Below are 18,438 nucleotides of genomic sequence, written 5' to 3'. Positions count from 1 at the left end.
GCACACGGCCTCCATGGGGTTTCTGGATACTTACCTTGGGTGGTTCCTTGTGTCCCCAGCACTTCTACGTCTTCTGGGTATGGTCTTGACTTGAGTCATGGTTCGCATACCACTATTTTAGTATATGGTTTGGTCTCGCACTGGAGGCCACTGTGTATTTATGCTACTTACCTGTTTTATTTGCAAAGGATTGTGTGCATTGTATAAATCTCCAGGCAGGAGCTATTTGTATGTGTTAGTGAGTGTCTTATAATAAACACACATTTTTATAAATACACTGTGTGGTTCTTTTTCACTTAATCTATGTCAATAAGATTACACTCTGGTAAAACAAGCTGCTCTACACTCCTTCTGGACTAAGCCTGAAGGCTGCTCTCCACAGCTACCACTTAGAGAGTGTTCTAAGTTTGTCTAAGACCACTAAAATCACCATAAGGGTTGTCTGGATTAGTGCAGGGTGCCAACTTACATAAGTGTGCACCATATACTAACCCAGCTTCTCACAGATGTGCCAATAATGAGGAGACTGAGTGAGATGTCTACTATTTAGGCAAATTACGCTATACTAACTTTTGTAGATTTGGATAAAAATTCCCACACACTCACCTGCCACGGCTTAAAATCTTTAGAGTCTCCACATGACCTGTTTGTGAATGGACCTTCCTGCGATTTGCAATGGAGCAGATCATGCAGTGCTTTTGCCAAGGAATAGGTGGCTTTGTATGCAGAATATGGGTACCTAAAATCATCCTTCTCAAATACAGAAGCATCAAGGGATTCCAGGTTTTCTGTCCCAGAGCAATGTCCATCCACATCTGTAATGTTACCAGATTTTGTTTCATTCACAAATTTGCAGTTGAAGACCTGCTCCCAGAAAACCTTCAAGAATATATCATCAGTGTTCTTAAAAGAGTGGATGTTGTCAAGAAATTTTTTAAAGCCAGGAATATGCCCGCTGTACACAGCTAGTCCCAATGTCCCGTTCAATGCTTCCCATAGATCTCTTCTGGAAAATACGGGAGACGGAAACCAGGTTGTAACTGCAATCCAAATTTTTCCACCCATCCTCTGCTGAGATAGCCTCTTCAGTACTGGGGTGATCTGTACTGCATATGTGAAGCAAATGACCACATTGACAGAAGATGTTTGCAAAATGTCAATTACATTGTTTAAGTAGGCGCTGTTTGGTTCTGTGGGGAGAGTCTCAAAAAATTCAAAGCAGATCTCATTCTTTGCTGCCTCCTCTTTAAACATCTGACTGCCTTCAAGACTTAGGTCATTGTTTGAAGACAGAATTCCAATCCATGTCCAGCCAAAGTGGAGCAGTAACTGCACCAAAGCATGTGGTACGAATGAAACGCTGGTCACTGTCCGTAGGAAAGACGGGTACAGGAATTTGTCACTTAGACTGGGGAGCGCTGCGGCATAGCTGATCTGTTTTGGATGTGGAGTAAGCACCTTTTAATTGTTTGCTTTAAAGACTCATTTCAAATATTTGATAACATTATAGGTACATAAAAGTTATGTAGATTGTTAATTAGTGGAACATCTAAGTAGTGTGTTAATTACAAATCGGTGCAATAGTTGTAAAGGTAAATAAAAATGATCTTAACTCCAGCAAAAAGATGTCATGAAAAACCAAAGCTAGAAGAGTGAATGTGTAAATGAAAGAATACGTGAACTATTTGTAGAGACCAACAGCTGCCCTGAGGCGTCCCAGCACAACAAAAGATAAAACACAAACAAATCAAGGACTCAGTGTAAATGATGATAAAAAGATAGGGTTTTCAGTTTTAGTTTGTCTTGAGCTAAAGCCCAGGAGGGAGCTTACACCAACAGGTCGACTCAACGAAATGAAGGAGAAACCCCAACTTTGGAAAACCTGTTTGTTGATATTTGCAAAAAAGACATGGAAGAAGTCATTACGCTGCGGGCAGGGGTGTCAGGCTGAAGCTGAGTTTTAAGATACGGCAGGCCAGAACCGGAGACAGCCATATGTATGATACAGAAAGCTTTAAAACCATTGTGCTTCTCAATGGAATACCAAAGGATCTTGTCAAGATACATTTTGGCAGAAGTGCAATGAGGAGAGATAGCCTTGAGAAAGTCCCTTGAGGAGGCAAAACCTGTTTTGGCTGTGATGCTGTTATAAGTATTTCATGAGACTGTTACACTACTGTGAATATTTGATGAATATTGATCCAAAATACCACCACTGAATGCTCAGTGTCACTTATGCAAGTAATAAACCAATGTATTGATTCAGAAGTCTATTGAGAACTTCCCAAATATTTGTACAGTTGTGTACTTTCATTGATTACTCTACTGTCATACCTCACAATGTATTGAAATGTGGTACAAACGACAGTCCAGAGTCATTAGGGATACCTCAATTTCTCACCTGCATGGATGATTTAGTTACAGAAACAAGAGACAAAAAATGACAGACTGTGGACTAGATTGCAGATTGGGCACCTCTATTTTATTGGATGTAAGTTTAAGCCTGCTCAAAGACATCATATAGGAGACTGCTCTAACTTAGCCCTGAAACCTGCTCTGCTGGCGAAGTGTAGCTCCCATTAAGCTGAGTTAAAAGCTGAGTACCATTGGCAAACTTAAAGAAAATATAGGTGAATAAAAGAATCAGGATTGCTTGGGGAATATGTATATTTTAAATAAAGGTATAATGAAAGATCCATGTGTGTTCCACCAGGACAGTTTGAGAGATGAAGACTGAAAAGGCAACATCGAGACAACTCATTGACATTCCTGAAGAATGACTTAAACCAGTCCAGAGCTTTGGCTCTGACTCCAGCAGACAATTGTCTGTTTCTCGAGATACTATTGTCAATGGTATAAAAAGCTGCTGAGAGTAACATGGTGCAGTTCTGATTCAGAGAAGAATGGAACAAGCTGCCATAGCCAGTTTCTGTTGCATTAAATCTCCCAACCCAGATAGTGTTAGGTCGAACACTCAAGAGGTTTCCAAAAAATGGTCAACAGATAACTGACTAATAGTTCCAGAATTTTGGCATGAAGGGCTAATAATAAGAAGGGCAAACAATTCGACGACCTCACCCTCCCACAGAGATCTGTCATCTACCATAGGTTGCTCAGAGCAGAGTGTTGGCAATCTGCACCAGTCTATGCTTGTACACCTTAAAGACTGCACGTATAGGCAAAGATCTCGAACAGAGAGTGAACAGAGGTCTGAAGGAATATTTCCTGTTAATTTACAGAAGAAATGGGTTTATTTGAACAATTTAGTCAAATCAACATTTACACACAATTTATGACTTTGTAAAGTTATCAAAGACAGATTGTATAATTAAGAATGTTGAGGTACTGATCTTCCTTTATTAATTCTTCGTAAATTTAAGAAAAAATCCACCCTAAGGACAGTTTTCTTGATTACCTAAATAATTGACAATGAACTGTTCTTAAATAAAGGATATGATGTGAAATTCCTGTGAAAACCCAAGCACAATTTCATTGTACACCGCCAGTCTTCAGAGCTTCTAAATAGCTTGAAGGCACACTTCTGAAATTAGTAATTCAAATGACTTATTCTCTGGTTTTCTGTGACTCTGTGCAAGGTAAACCTAATACCATCAAAAATATATTGGGCCTGATTTAGAATTTGGTGGATGTATTAGTCACTAACAAAGTGGCAGAAGTCCCTTCCCTTTTATTGCAGATGACATAGGATATAATGAACTTCCAGTAAAACAGACTGGATACTAGCCACATTTGTGACAGTAATCCATCACCAACTTCCTAATCAAGCATGCGAGAAAGTGGATCATAGTTAAGGTATATGGTAGTCGATCACAAATAATAATGACACTATTCCTGTTAGATCCAGTAAGGTTTCAGTAATTTAAACTTGAGCTCAATCCCTGGTATCTATTGCGCAGATCAGACATGTTTAATTTAGAAAAATATTGTAATGCATTTAGAAGTACCAAAATAGCTAAAAAGTCAAAATGACAACTCAATAAAATCCCACTCCAATATAAAAATAGATAAATATGTTATAAACAAAATGACCCCAAAAAGTCAAACAATCCCATAAGGGAACTGGAGATTAAATGTTGATATAAATAGTGACAAAAGCATTAAGCACCAACCACGGTCTTATGGTTGCATTGACCAGGACACAGGCATGATTTAATGTCAGTGGCAGTGGAGTGTAGATTGGACACAGAAACCAAGTTTGTCCCAGTCAGAAGTTTTACCTTTTGATGTGGTCTCTGAAATGAAACTCAAACAGCTTCAGTGGGGGAAGGCAGCAGGCTGTGACAGAGAAGGGCTCCAAGAGGCTGGACAGCCACTGGATAAAGTCCTGGTGAAGCCATAGACTTCTGGCAGGAACGCTTAGCGCAAACAAAATTTGAAATTCCTATCTAAGGACTATCCCTTTCTTTCGCCTAGTGAAGATTCCTATATTCTAGCTTAGTCACTTCTTTGGAGCCCAGATACCTACAGCAGGGAAACGCTGCAAGCTTGAGCCGCACAGGACTAGATGGAAAAGGAGTGAGCAGGTCCAGATGTTGGGTACATCTGCCTTTGATAGGATAGGCCTATTTTAAGTTCATTAAGTCCCTGCACACTGCCCAGATGGTCATTCTTTCAGAGCAACAGAACGCCTTCCCACACCTTAGGCCTTTCTAACAGCTTTGGGAGCAAGCTCAGACCTCCTCAAAGGAGCTATTCAGCTTTTGGGTGAAGGTTGGAAGCTCATGCAATGGGCTCAAGAGCGTTTAGGCCGGGAAACTGTAACTTTTTAAAAGTAACTTTTCCAAAATATTTATTACAAATCGATCTTTATCAGTAACTTGATGTTTGTAATAAATATTCTTAAAAGTCAAAGTATTACCTTTGCAGCTATTTCCTAGGCAGAGATGCCATTAATAAATGTAATATTGTATCCCAATGCTTTCCTATGGAACAGCTAATGTGGCTACAGTCAAATTACCGATGGGGCCCTTGTCACTGTAAGGACATGTTTATCCACAAGTTTTCAGATGCCTTACTTTTAAATACCATGCACCCTGCCTTATGGGTATTAAAGCTTAGATAGCAGTGACTTATCAATATTTAAAAGGAAGGTTCAGTCCTGCCAAACAGGATTATTTTGACAAGTCAAGCTTGTAGTTTTAAGGTTACACAGACAGGCTACTCCGACAGGCCTGCAGTCATGTTTACACTGTCATTGTAGTGGAAGGCACAATTGGTGCTGCAATTCACTAGTGACATTTAACTTACAGGCCTTGGGCACACTTTCTACTAGATGCTAGGGACTAAAATGTAAGTTAAATATACCAACTGGGAGAGGAGCTAATTTCAACATGTTTTACGGCCCGAGCAGATGCACTGGAGCCTAGTTAGCAGAGACCCAGTGCAAAGAGTAAATACAATAGCAGTATCAGTCCAAATAAATTGGGGGTGATCATGCAACAAGAGACATTTGCCTACAAGGCCAATAAATTTGACTTTCTTTTGGAAGTAGTATTTGAAGCATTATCGCACCTGAGGGAACCTGCTGACTCCAAGTATTCTTGCCATAGACAGAGCACCTGCTGATGGACCATCCCCAATTATACCAATCAAGTTTGGACTTGAAAGAGAACTATAGTTGGGAATTGTCTCATTTCCTTTGGAGAGGAGCTGCAAGGTTCCTTCGATAGCCCCCAACTCAGAAAAGCACGAGTCACAAATCTGAAATCCCAATGAAGTATTAGGTAGAAGAGAAGGACTTCTATTGATTTCACTGATGGCAAAGACCGTGGCAAGGACAGTTTGGTAGAACATAGTATGAATCCTGGAGGTAGAAAAAATTGTGAAAGAAAACATGGTGAATATAAATAATAAAACATAGGCAAGGGATAACAAAGTAGACTTTTAAAGAGCATAGATCATCATTTATTTTTCAAAATATCTGAGTGACGATATAGTTAGCAAAAATCCATTTTACCATGTATGATTATGCATGTTAAAAGATTTCTATATTTCACAAGTCATCTCAAGAATTAAAGTAGACCCTTGTAAAAAGCAATCAGAATGAAACAGCATTGGTAGAGATTACAAATGAGCAGGATTCCGGCAATAAACATTTTCTGAGCTTGCCTTTCATCTCCACAGCACTCGGTATGAATGACCAGATTAATGTCCTGCCAAAAAGGCATGAGATTGGTGCACATTATACCTAGACCACCTATATTTCAGCCACCACTATCTCATCCAGACGAAGAATCTTATATGTCAGTGTCTTTCAGGTATATGTCAACTTTGATATCCCTGTACCACACAGGCATTTCGCCTATTAATGTTTCATAAAGCATTGTTGTGTCTTTATGCTCAAGGTGTTAAGCAGCCCAGCAACCAGGGCGTGCATATGGCTAACAATCACATATGGTTAACAATCATAGGTATATTTCAGCTTTGATATCCTAGCCTTATCTTCAGGCCTTAGCTCTAATAATGTTTTGCAAAGTACTAACTTTTAGGAAACTCAGGCCACCCATCAGTTCTCCACACCCTTTGTTATATGTAGTTCTTCAGACAGTAACTTTTTCTGAGTATACGTGTCAATTACGCCCTTGAAGAACACAACACTGCTACTTGCTACTTGTCTCCTGAGTCCCCCAGAGGATCACATCAGTTATGTTCCAACATAACTAGGCACCGCAAGCTTGCACCTAACCATCCTTGACATTAGATATTTATCCATATGAAATTAACAACCATGTGCATGGGGGCACATATAAAATAGTAGAGGCTTTGACAGAGATGTAAGAGATCTGGTGGTCATGTTCTTAGGTCCATCTAGGTAAATCGGTCAAGAATAGTGAGGGCTATCGGGCTTTACATTCATTGCTTTCTTTTTTGTGGCTTTCATGGCAACGGCAGATGAATAACAATCTCATTTAGTAAATGTTTTTTTTGTTTAAGTTAATTAAAACCATAACAAATATAAAGTGACTATAAAACATTCTTTAAAAAGTATAATATTTTTAAATAACATGCACCGCTTATGAATTCAATATTTTCAATGAAGCAACAGCAGTGTCCTTCTCATAATGGCAATTTAAAATTTGTCTCATAATACAGTAAGAATTTCATTATTTTACAAGTCAGATGAGGATCAGTTGTGCTGAATCCTTTAATTATTGCACCTCTACACGTTCGAATACCTCTGTCATTAAATGCCTTTTTCAGTAGTCGCATGCGTTGCATTTTTAAATTAGGACAGACGCAAATTAGATGGATGATGTCTTGCCAGGGTTCCCCACATAAACCACAAGATTTGGTGCCGCTATATTTCCACGACGGTTGTTCCGCTAGGCTTGGTAATACCCCAAATCTTGTTGCCATTAATTTGTGTTTCAAGTGCGGCAAGTATGTTGTCCCGAGGTATTCCGCCGGTCGAAGTGTTGTATATGATTGGAGAACCATCCATCCGTGCGATCTTTTTGCTAAGGTGGCTTTGTCTGCCAATAATGTTTGCAGTTTTGACGCCTTGTTTACTAAGCCACGAAAGATTTGGAATTACGGGTTCTTTGTCCATACGTCCTTCGTCTTAGTATCAGCTAATGCCTTTTTTTTAAAATTTCCCGTAACTTGACCGCGCCCAGCGCCAGGACCCCTGGCCCTCGCAGACCCCAGCCCACCCGCCGGACGTACGACGCCGCCACCCTCAACGCACTCTACACCGGCCGAACCCCCGGATGCTACCGAGCCACCCCGAGACGCACCCACGGACCCTTCACCTGCCAGTCCTGCAAGTTCTCCTGCATCCGGACCTGCACTGCACCAGCGCCCACCAAGCCAAACACCAGCAGCAACCACCTCAAGTGCATCCTGCTCAACACCCGCTCCGTCCACAGACACGCCGTCCAACTTTGGAACCTCCTCAACACCACAGCTCCTGACGTTGCCTTCCTCACGGAAACCTGGATGAACGACTCCTCAGCGCCCGACATCGCCATCGCCATCCCAGAGGGCTACAAGATCATCAGGAGAGACCGCGACCGCGACAAGCAGACTGGAGGAGGCATCGCCATCATCCACAGGAACAGCATCCGCATCTCGACCAACACCGACGACACCCTGACAACCGCCGAACACCTGCACTTCCAGATCCACACTGACCCCAAGACCACCCTCAGGGGCACCCTGATCTACCGACCCCCGGGACCACGCACTCAATTCAGCGAAGACATCGCTGGCTTCATCAGCCCGCACGCCCTCCCCTCCGCTGACTACATCCTCCTCGGGGACATCAACTTCCACCTGGAGAACAACAACGACCGCAACACCACCACCCTGCTTGACAACCTCGCCACCCTCGGACTCAAGCAGCTGGTGACCACCCCCACCCACCTCGCCGGACACACACTCGACGCCGTCTTCTCGTCCAGCAAAGACATCGCCTTCAGCCACGCCACTGGACTCCACTGGACGGACCACAGCTGCATCCACTTCACCTTCAGAAGGACCACGGTCCACCACCACCAGCAACAGGCTGCACGAAGAAGCTGGAACAAGATCACAGCCGACCAACTCGCCGCATCCCTAAACCAGCACCCTCCCGCCAGCTCCGCGAACCCCAGCCAAGCCGCCGACAACCTCACGAAATGGATCTGCACCTGCGCGGACGAACTCGCCCCTCTGAGGACCCCGCCCAGCAGACCCGGAAGCAAGAAGGCCCCGTGGTTCACCAACGAACTCAAGAGCTCCAAGAAGAACTGCCGTGCCCTCGAGAAAGCCTGGAGAAAAGACCCTACACCGGACAACATGACTACCCTCAAGCTCGCCACCCGAAAGCACCACCAACTGATCCACGCCACCAAGAAAACAGCATTCAAGGACCGGCTGGACAACAACGCACACAACAGCAAGGAACTCTTCAACATCGTGAGAGAGCTCTCCAACCCCAACGCCGGAACCAACGACATCACCCCATCGCAAGACCTCGGCAACTCCCTCGCCTCCTACTTCCACAACAAGATCGCTGACATACACAACAGCTTCAGCACACAAACAACGCTCCCCACGACCACACCAACGCCCCCCACCACCACCCTCAACGCCTGGACACCGATCAACCTCGAAGACACCATCAGCACGATGAACTCCATCCACTCCGGATCTCCAACCGACCCCTGCCCTCACCACATCTTCAACAAGGCCGACGCTGTCATCGCACCCCACCTGCGGGACATCATCAACACCTCCTTCGACACCGCCACCTTCCCTGAGAGCTGGAAGCACGCCGAACTCAGCGCTCTACTAAAGAAACCAACGGCGGACCCCACCGAACTCAAGAACTACCACCCCATCTCGCTCCTCCCGTTTTCAGCCAAAGTCATCGAGAAGACCGTCAACAAGCAACTGGCAGCCTTCCTCGAGATGACTGGATCCCTCGACCCTTCTCAGTCAGGCTTCCGGGCCAACCACAGCACCGAGACCGCCCTCATCGCTGCCACTGACGACATCCGAACCCTGCTGGACAACGGAGAAACAGCGGCCCTCATCCTCCTGGACCTCTCCGCGGCATTCAACACTGTCTGCCACCGCACCCTAGTGCAGCGCCTCAGCAACGTCGGAATCAAGGAGAAGGCACTGGAATGGATCATCTCCTTCCTCGCCGGAAGGACACAGAGAGTCCGCCTCCCCCCGTTCAGATCAGAAGCCACGGAAGTAATCTGCGGCGTCCCTCAGGGCTCCTCGCTCAGCCCCACCCTCTTCAATGTCTACATGAGCCCCCTTGCGGCCATCGCACGCCAACACAACCTGAACATCATCTCCTACGCCGATGACACCCAGCTGATCCTCTCCCTGACCAACGACCCCGCCACCGCCAGAGCCAACCTACACGAAGGGATGAAAGATGTGGCCGAGTGGATGACGACCAGCCGCCTGAAACTGAACACAGACAAGACGGAAGTCCTCATCCTGGGCTCCTCACCCTCCGCCTGGGACGACTCCTGGTGGCCCCCCGCCCTGGGCAACGCACCCAAACCGACAGACCACGCACGCAACCTGGGCTTCATCCTGGACTCCTCCCTCTCCATGACCAGACAAGTCAACGCCGTCTCCTCGTCCTGTTTCAACATCCTGCGCATGCTACGTAAGATCTTCCGGTGGATCCCCACCGAGACCAGGAAGACGGTCACCCAGGCCCTCGTCACCAGCCGTCTGGACTACGGCAACGCCCTCTACGCCGGAACCACCGCCAAGCTCCAGAAGAGACTCCAGCGTATCCAGAACGCCTCGGCGAGACTCATCCTCGACGTCCCCAGACGAAGCCACATCTCCAGACACCTGAGAGACCTGCACTGGCTCCCGATCAACAAAAGAATCACCTTCCGGCTCCTCACCCACGCACACAAAGCCCTACACAACCAAGGCCCGACTTACCTCAACAGCCGCCTCAACTTCTACGCTCCCAAACGCCATCTCCGCTCGACCAGTCACGCCCTCGCCGCCATCCCCCGCATCCGAAGAGCGACAACAGGGGGAAGGTCCTTCTCCCACCTGGCCGCCAAGACCTGGAACTCCCTCCCGACAGACCTATGCTTGACCAAAGACCACCTCTCCTTCAGGAAGAAGCTCTAGACCTGGCTGTTCGAGCAGTAGCGGACCCCCCCCCCCCCCAGCGCCTTGAGACCCTCCGGGTGAGTAGTGCGCGGTATTAATGCCTATGATTGATTGATTGATTGATTGAGTGCAATTAACCGGTAGTTTGCCGGATCTGCCCGTTCACCACCCTTGTGGATCGGATTAATGATTGACCCCTTCCAGCTTGTGGGGAGGATATTTGTTAAGGTGATCTCATTATAAAGACCATGTAGCGATTTCGCCCAGTAGTCTGGATCCGTCCTAAAAATCGCCTGTGGAATGCCATTTGGACCTGGGGCGCCATCATTGCGACCCTTTTTTATTATACTTACAATGTCTTCTATTGAGGGGTGTTGACTTTCCTGGGTTATGGTTGTTCCATGGTTTAATGATCCTGCAGGATTCTTCACAGTAGGTGCTGGGATTAAGGCCTTGGTACTCGAAGTAATTGGCTGATTCACGTATGTTGTACGGTCATCAAATATTTTTGTTAAATGGGATGCCCATGCGTTCTCTGATATAGATGCATTGTTTATCACTTTTTTTGATCTTATCAATTTATTGACTTGTTCCCAGAAAAGCCTATTGTTTACTTGTTTGACAATGAAAAGTAATTTTGTCCAGAGGCTTTCCTGTTGTGCTTTTAGATCCCTCCAAATTTGGATTTTATATTGCCTTTTGGCGGTCTTTATATCCTGCCATGTATGTTTGGGGGTTTTCTGTGTATTGTTTTTCCTCACCATCTTTCTTAATTCTTTTCTTAACAAGTAGGCTGTCCTAGACATATTTGTTTCAGGCTTAAGCCTCCTAGTCTGTGCAAAATTGATTTTTGGTGCCTTAAGCAATAGCGTTTCGGTGACCATAAACCAGCGTTCTATTGTGTTTTTGCCTGTTGTTTTCTTGGCTTCGACTATTTCTTTTGCTAAAGTTGATAATTCAGGTAGGGTTTCTGTTGACCATCGAATTCTTTTGAGGTTTATCGTGGTCAACTGACCCCACTCGACGGGCGCTGCACAATGTTTCTTGTTACCTAATTCCAGTTCAAATACTTGATATGCATGATCACTTTGGGTGGAGTATTTAATCTTATATTTCCTCACACATGCCAGTAAGGGAAGAGTTATCATAGTGTAGTCTAGAATTGACAGCCCGTGAATACCTTGATAGGTCCAGCGTGGTGGGTTGTCCTCTTTTGTTCTACCATTTAGGACTCGGAGGCCTAGATGTTCTAATGTCTGAACCAACTGTTGCCCCTTTAGGTCCTGTCTCTTTGTTAATGCATATGCTTGTGGAGGAACGGACCATTGCTCATTGTCTACTAGTAGCTGATCATCATCATCTGGTGTATGGATTAAATATGAATTAAAATCGCCAGTTATAATTATCTCCCATTCTGGATTATCGAAGCTGATCGAAGCAACTAATGACATTAATGTTTCTATTTGTACCTTTTTTTTCTTGCATTTGGGTGAATATACAGATTTATTAAAATTACTGTTGTATTATTTTTTTTACCCTGTTCCATTTTTATGACTTGAAAATCATGTGTAGTACTCTGTAATTGTTCTGTATGAATGTTTAGTGTGGTTGAAATATAGGTTGCCAAACCGCCCTTCGGCCTTCCATAATTGTGTATTCTGGTAGCTTTTACTTGGTGGAGTGTATAGTTGGGTACATCCTTACACTCCATCATCCATGTTTCTTGCAGGGTGATGATGTCATAGCATTCCCAATAAGCTGGGGCTGTATCTTTCTCTAATTCTTTTTTGGCACCCGCGATGTTCCAAGATAAAAATCTTATGTTACTCCTGGTGGTGCTTTTGCCCTTTGTGGATGGTCATTCCGTATTCCTAACATTTAAGGCTGTGGCCATCCAATCCCACTTATTGCCCTCTTGTTGAGGAATAGGACTCATTGTGGTGTCTCCGGCCGGGTTTGTTTTTCCTATAGCATTGTGGAGTACTGAGTATGCAGGTAAGGATCTGCACTTCCTCTTTTTTTTTTCTTTATCTCTGTTAGTAGTGGTGAGGGATATCGTCTCTTTGTTGGTCTTGTCATTGTAATACTCCAACTTTCAAACATTTCTCTGGCATTCGTTATTAGTGCTACAATATCTTCATTTTTCCAGGTTGCAGGTAAATCTCATTTAAGAAACTTTGGCAATGCGAAAGACACCGGTGTGGCTGTTCACAAGGATAAAAGATAAAACAAGGAGAATAAAATAGGGTATTAAGGTATAGGGTAACTGACCCGTAGTCCTCCTAAATTCTTTCTCCAGCAGTGGAGTGATTTATTGCTCACAAGACTCCATTTGGAGGAAAAGGAAAAAATTGATATATACTATCCTCCTGAAATATACAGCATGTGCTCTCTGAGAACATGAGTAATAGGTTAGAAATTTAGGCACGGGATGATGACGGTGGAGAGAACATGATTTTTGTGTCTGTATGCACATGCAGAGGTCTGGATCTCCCTTAGCCTGTCTCTCATTCACCTACACTGAATTTGTCTACGAACATTGAATGTAGAGTTTGGAATATAATGTAGTGAACATGGTTTTTGTTGTTTTTAACATACGCAGACTTAAAATGTGCAGTATCGCCTTTCTATCATTCTTCCATCTCTGTCTGTATTAGGGTGGAGGCCATCACAACATAGGGTCTCACAATGGAAATCTAATTCATGTTTACTAGGTCTGACCGTTTACTTTTACGTACTAATTTGGAGACTATCCCCCATTGGCCAACCATAGACTTTGCCCCATATCGTATGGTCCTGAAGAAGGTGGATTCATATAATTTCCACCCACGGAAACATACGTTTGCTGCTTTTGTGAGAGATCCTAGCCTGCAACACAAGAACAGCAGAAATTGATGATCTTTTCCCATTGTAAACCATGGTGTATGTGGGGTGTGGTTTGGAATGAGTGGTATATATGAGAGGATGTGTTTTCTGTGAATGATGAGAACGTGGATCGAAGGATGGGGAAGAAAACAATGTGTATTGAAAACGTTGTTATGGAAAATCTATAAAAGCTGTGTAAAAAGTATTTTTTTATATAGAAGAAAGTAAAGATTTGAATGGTTAAAAGAATTGAAAACAAAATTGTGAAAATGTAAATTGAATAGCATTGCAGTATGTAGTAATCTATATTAAAATATATATTTTTAAAATTAAAATATGTAAATGTACCAAATATAATTGGATTAAAATTGTTTTTGGTTAGTCCTGTGTGCACTTTGAACCATTACAGAAGGAATATAGGTCAGTGGGATATAGTTTCTTGCCTTCCCCCTTTTCCCAGACCTAAAAGCAAAAATTAAAGGGGTACCTTTCTTACCTGGCTATCTATCAGTGGCTTTTAGAGAACCTCAGGGTCCACCCTTTCTCTTGTCTTTTTAAACCTTTACATTCTCAGTTTCATTCACAGAGTTAAAGTCCTTTTGTATGCTGGTGAAACAAACATTTATCTGCAAATTGACGAAATTATGCCATCAATAATCTGAAGAAATGCCTTGCCATCATTCAAGTCTGGATTGTTTTTGACAATTTCAACTAGAACTCAGTTGCCAACTAGACTAGAATCATTTAGATACAGGAATGCCCATTAAAATGAAACTGAATCGGTCACTCCCAAACTCTTGGTAGAAGTCGACTCACAAATCTCAGCAAAACCATAGATATCCTGGTATCACCTTCGACTCTCATGCAGAATAATACCTTGCCTAGAGAAACAGGTATTAGAATTACCATTTAAGCCTTTAGTTGTCTCCTTCCTGGAATATGATACAGCCCAACTCACCAGTGTGCCAGACTTCTTATTGTTTTTTGTCAAGGCTGTCCTAACAGTGCCATTTATTAAAGAATCAAACAACATCACTCTAACCCTTATTGTCCCTCATTGGCCTCACTTTCAGGCCTGAATCACGAGGAGAAACTGCCACATTCCCCAGGAGACAGTAATGAGTAGCCTGCAAAACTAAATGGCCCGAAAACTAGGTGCTTCTGGAAGCAAAGTTAAATGATTAAATCATGTGAGATATCAGTATATAATTTTGCTCATAACAAGTGCCAGTGATGTAGAACAGCACTCCTCCAAATGCAAGGCTCGCTATATCACTTCTGAATTTCAGAAAGGAAATTAACACTTACCTGTTTGATTAGTGTACCACATTCAATTATAAGCAATATGTCAGTTCCTAGTGCTTATAATGCCCACCTCCAAAAGAAACTCATCATGCCATCTGTCATTCTCTCAAACACCTTGTCCAGCTCTTCCCAGCTCCCATACCTAGGTAGGCACTACATTCTAGCATCTACATTGTTTACGATCTGTGGCCATAAGCTGTCTGAAATTAATTGGGAGGAGGGAGACAGATGGGTCTGCAGTATCTTTACTGAAGACTATCAGTGCATTCAGGATTGATTGCCCCCTGTTGTGTGTGTGTGTTGGGGTGTGCGTGTGTGTGTGTGTATATATATATATATATATATATATATATATATATATATATATATATATATATATACACATATATATATATATTTATCTTATAAACGATCAAAGCCAAAGAATGTCTGATACTGAATCAAGAAGGCATGAAGCTATATACTTAAGCTTCTTCACTAGTAAATGTCCCATTATCCTTCAATCCTGAAGGTGCAAGCATGGGGGATGCTGGGGCAATCATTGGTGGCCACACAATATCCATGGTGGGCATCTTAATTCACCACAAATATCTCAAGACTACCATACTGATTAACTCTAATTGGAAGCTGTAAATCCCACAATAAACCTGAAGTTCAACTACTGCTTCTGGGACCAAGATACAACCCCTGGGTGTTCATTGTGTACCCAATAGGTACTAGATATTACTTTCTAAGTGAGCCCTAGTACATATGCTAACCTCCATGAAAGTGATCGGATTCACAATCCATTGAGGATAGTTATACAGTGCTGGGTTTTACTAGTTTACTCCTAAACAGTTTAAAGTGGTTGAAATGAGTGACATTGCGATCAGTAAGATATGCCTTGTTTGGCACGTTCATTGATGTTCCAGTGGCTGTGTGAATGGCTGGAAATCTCATTGACTTGGAAACCCGTGAGCAGAGTACCAAGGAAAAACTGCCTCAAAATTCAGTGAGCCCATACCTGGAACAGGGTCCAAAGGTCTTTTTGGTCCCAAAAGGATTGTTCAGATATATATTCTAATAATTTTACAACTGTGGGTCTGGTATTTGGCATCTAATGAAACACAGTTTAGTGATATAAACAGTTAGTTACTCAATGACCTTGCAGATGGAAACACTTTCCCTACCGGCCTACGACAGACCCAGGACCTGCTGGCCTTCAGAAGACTTCTCAAGACCTGGCTTTTCGATCAGTAGCATCCCCCCCCCCAGCACCTTGAGACCAACACGGGTGTGTAGCGCGCTTTACAAATGTAATGATTTATTGATGAAAAAGGAAGCACAGTGTATAATAATTGCTGACACCCACAAAGGTAATGATGAGGGTACCTACTCTAATTCAAATTTGTAAGCGAAAACTGGTTTCCTATATAAATCCCCCTTTACAGCAGACTAAGACACTGCACTAAGCTGTTATAGAATCTTCTATTCTTTCTCCACAGGTCCCATCCTTTAAGTTGTTTGATTCATGCATTGATCACAATCCAAAAGTGACAACAGACTGCACAGTCTATGATATACCCTGCCATACATTATAATCATCCTGGAAGTCACCTCAGTGATCTAAGACCTTCTATATGGTCATTGTATCCCTCGGTGATTTGCAATATCCTTATGTAAGGTATGGGTACTTAACTTTGTACATCCAGGATTGAAAGCCAGAATCATGTCTGCTATGTGTTTTCAATTTTTTCGTCCGATTGGGAGACAAAGGTGTCATACCTGTTCTAAATTTAACTCATGTGTCTTTACCTTGCTAATGGCATGCCTCCTCTCTTCAATACCTATGGTGGACCTCAACTGTTCTGGAATGGTGATCTATAGTTGGGCTTCTTGTATCTGAGGCATGAAATGCAGAGTAACCTACAAAGTTAGCATACTACCTATTGCTCCTTACCAGCCCTCAACCACTGTATTGCTTTGGTAAACCGTGTCCTAGGATTCTTTTGTAGCAAATCAAAGAACTCTGGAAAATCTAGTCAAACTCAACTATCTTGCACATATTTGTTCCATAAGAGTGAGCATTATCGGTGACCCTAGTGCACAGGCTTGCGCACACCTGTAGACTCTGTGAAGCAACAACAATAGCACCAAACAGCCCTCCCACAAAACAGATGGGAACATAGAAATATAACTTGCTCAAATCCAAATGTAAAACAAAAGAACAGCCCACACAAAATTAACATTCATAAGATTCAAACTCCAGCTATAGAAATTCAGTTTTCATAGTGAGATAATTAATACCCTACTACTTTCAGGCACACTCAACACACATGAAAATACACCTTGTACCATGTCAAGTGAGATAGAACTGTGACGCTCTCTGTGATACTTTGTTACTGTTTCATATTTGACACTTATCAGAAGTGATACTGAAATATAACACACATCTGTGTGCAAGCACAAATGCATGACTCCAAAAGAAGGCAACCCATCAGCACCATTATCACACCCATTCAGAATGTCTCCACCTCTTCCGCTACCTTCCCAGATGCTTGGAAATAATACACTGTACCCCCATTGCTAAAAGACCTTCTGCTGGCCCTTCAACATTCGCCAGCTACAGACTGATCTCCCTTCTACCATTCCCAGCTGAGGTCTTAGAGGAAATCATAAACAGACACCCCACCAAAGTCCTCAATGACCACCAACTACCTCACACCACTCAGTCTGGTTTCAGACTCAACACCGCACAGAAGCTGCCCTCACCAGTGCCATGGATGACATCTGTATGACTCTGGACAGATGAGACATGGTATAAAAAGTCCTGCATCTACACATTAGAGCCTGATCCTCATTTCTTAAATGCCACAAGAAGTTGAAGACCTGGCTTTTTGAGTGGTCCCACTAAGCCCTAGGTGTGTCTAGACTCACATGCTGAGTTCCAGTAAATCCTCCTGGTTGATAATGCGATCTACGAATCTGCATTGCTCAACTTACCATAAAATGCCATTAAGCACAAAGCAATGTGGAAGATCTCCATTCCCTCAATATTCTGCAGCATGAACCACAGGGAAACATTTATTGCACCTTTTCAAAATAAGAGTCATCAGTTGTCCAGATAAAAAGCCTCACTGATGTCTTGTTGCCCATGTACAAGCACAAAAAAAATCAGCATGAACATGCATTTAATGTGCGCAAATAGTCCTCACCACAATTCCTCGCATGATGCAGGCATCCTGGACAGTAAAATTGTAGCAAAAAGATGACACAGACTGAAAGAAGGCAGTTTTTACACTACTTACCCTGACTCTATGCAAGCATTGTGCACTTTCAATTTTTTTTACCCTTATTTCCATTTTGGATTATAAATCCTATCCTCTCTTATCTCATATCTGTGACCTAATGTTTTTCCAGCTGCCAGAAATACCCAATTTAGGGCTCAATTTATAATTTGGTGACTGGAGTAATTCTCGTTGGCGTGGCGGAAGAATTAACATCCCTCAGGCAGAGACTACTCCACCTGCCAAATTTAGAAATTACCTCCAAACTGGCATCAATTCTAAGTCATTGGCAGGAACTGATCTCATAGATGTTCTTATAAATGCCTTTTACAGTTTGGTGTAGGGCTCCATCAACATGGCAGAGCCGACCATCAACATTTTCTTTTTTAGTTTCAAA

General features: G+C 43.1%; 1 protein-coding gene across 1 annotated transcript in view; it reads right to left on the bottom strand.

Annotated features, from left to right (window-relative positions):
* LOC144783902 (extracellular calcium-sensing receptor-like) overlaps nucleotides 1-18,438 on the bottom strand; it is a 68,657-nt gene that overhangs the window by 15,570 nt on the left and 34,649 nt on the right. The window contains exons 2-3 of the mRNA XM_078662642.1: nucleotides 5,533-5,824; nucleotides 607-1,434 (exon numbers count right to left, since the gene is read on the bottom strand). Of these exons, the coding sequence (XP_078518768.1) occupies nucleotides 607-1,434; nucleotides 5,533-5,824 (1,120 nt within the window). The remainder of the gene's footprint in view (nucleotides 1-606; nucleotides 1,435-5,532; nucleotides 5,825-18,438) is intronic.

Source organism: Lissotriton helveticus, chromosome 10 (assembly GCF_964261635.1).
Source record: "Lissotriton helveticus chromosome 10, aLisHel1.1, whole genome shotgun sequence".
In the NCBI taxonomy this organism is placed as follows: domain Eukaryota; kingdom Metazoa; phylum Chordata; class Amphibia; order Caudata; family Salamandridae; genus Lissotriton; species Lissotriton helveticus.
Note: the sequence above shows the minus strand (reverse complement) of the source record. Positions and strands in the feature narration are given on the sequence as shown.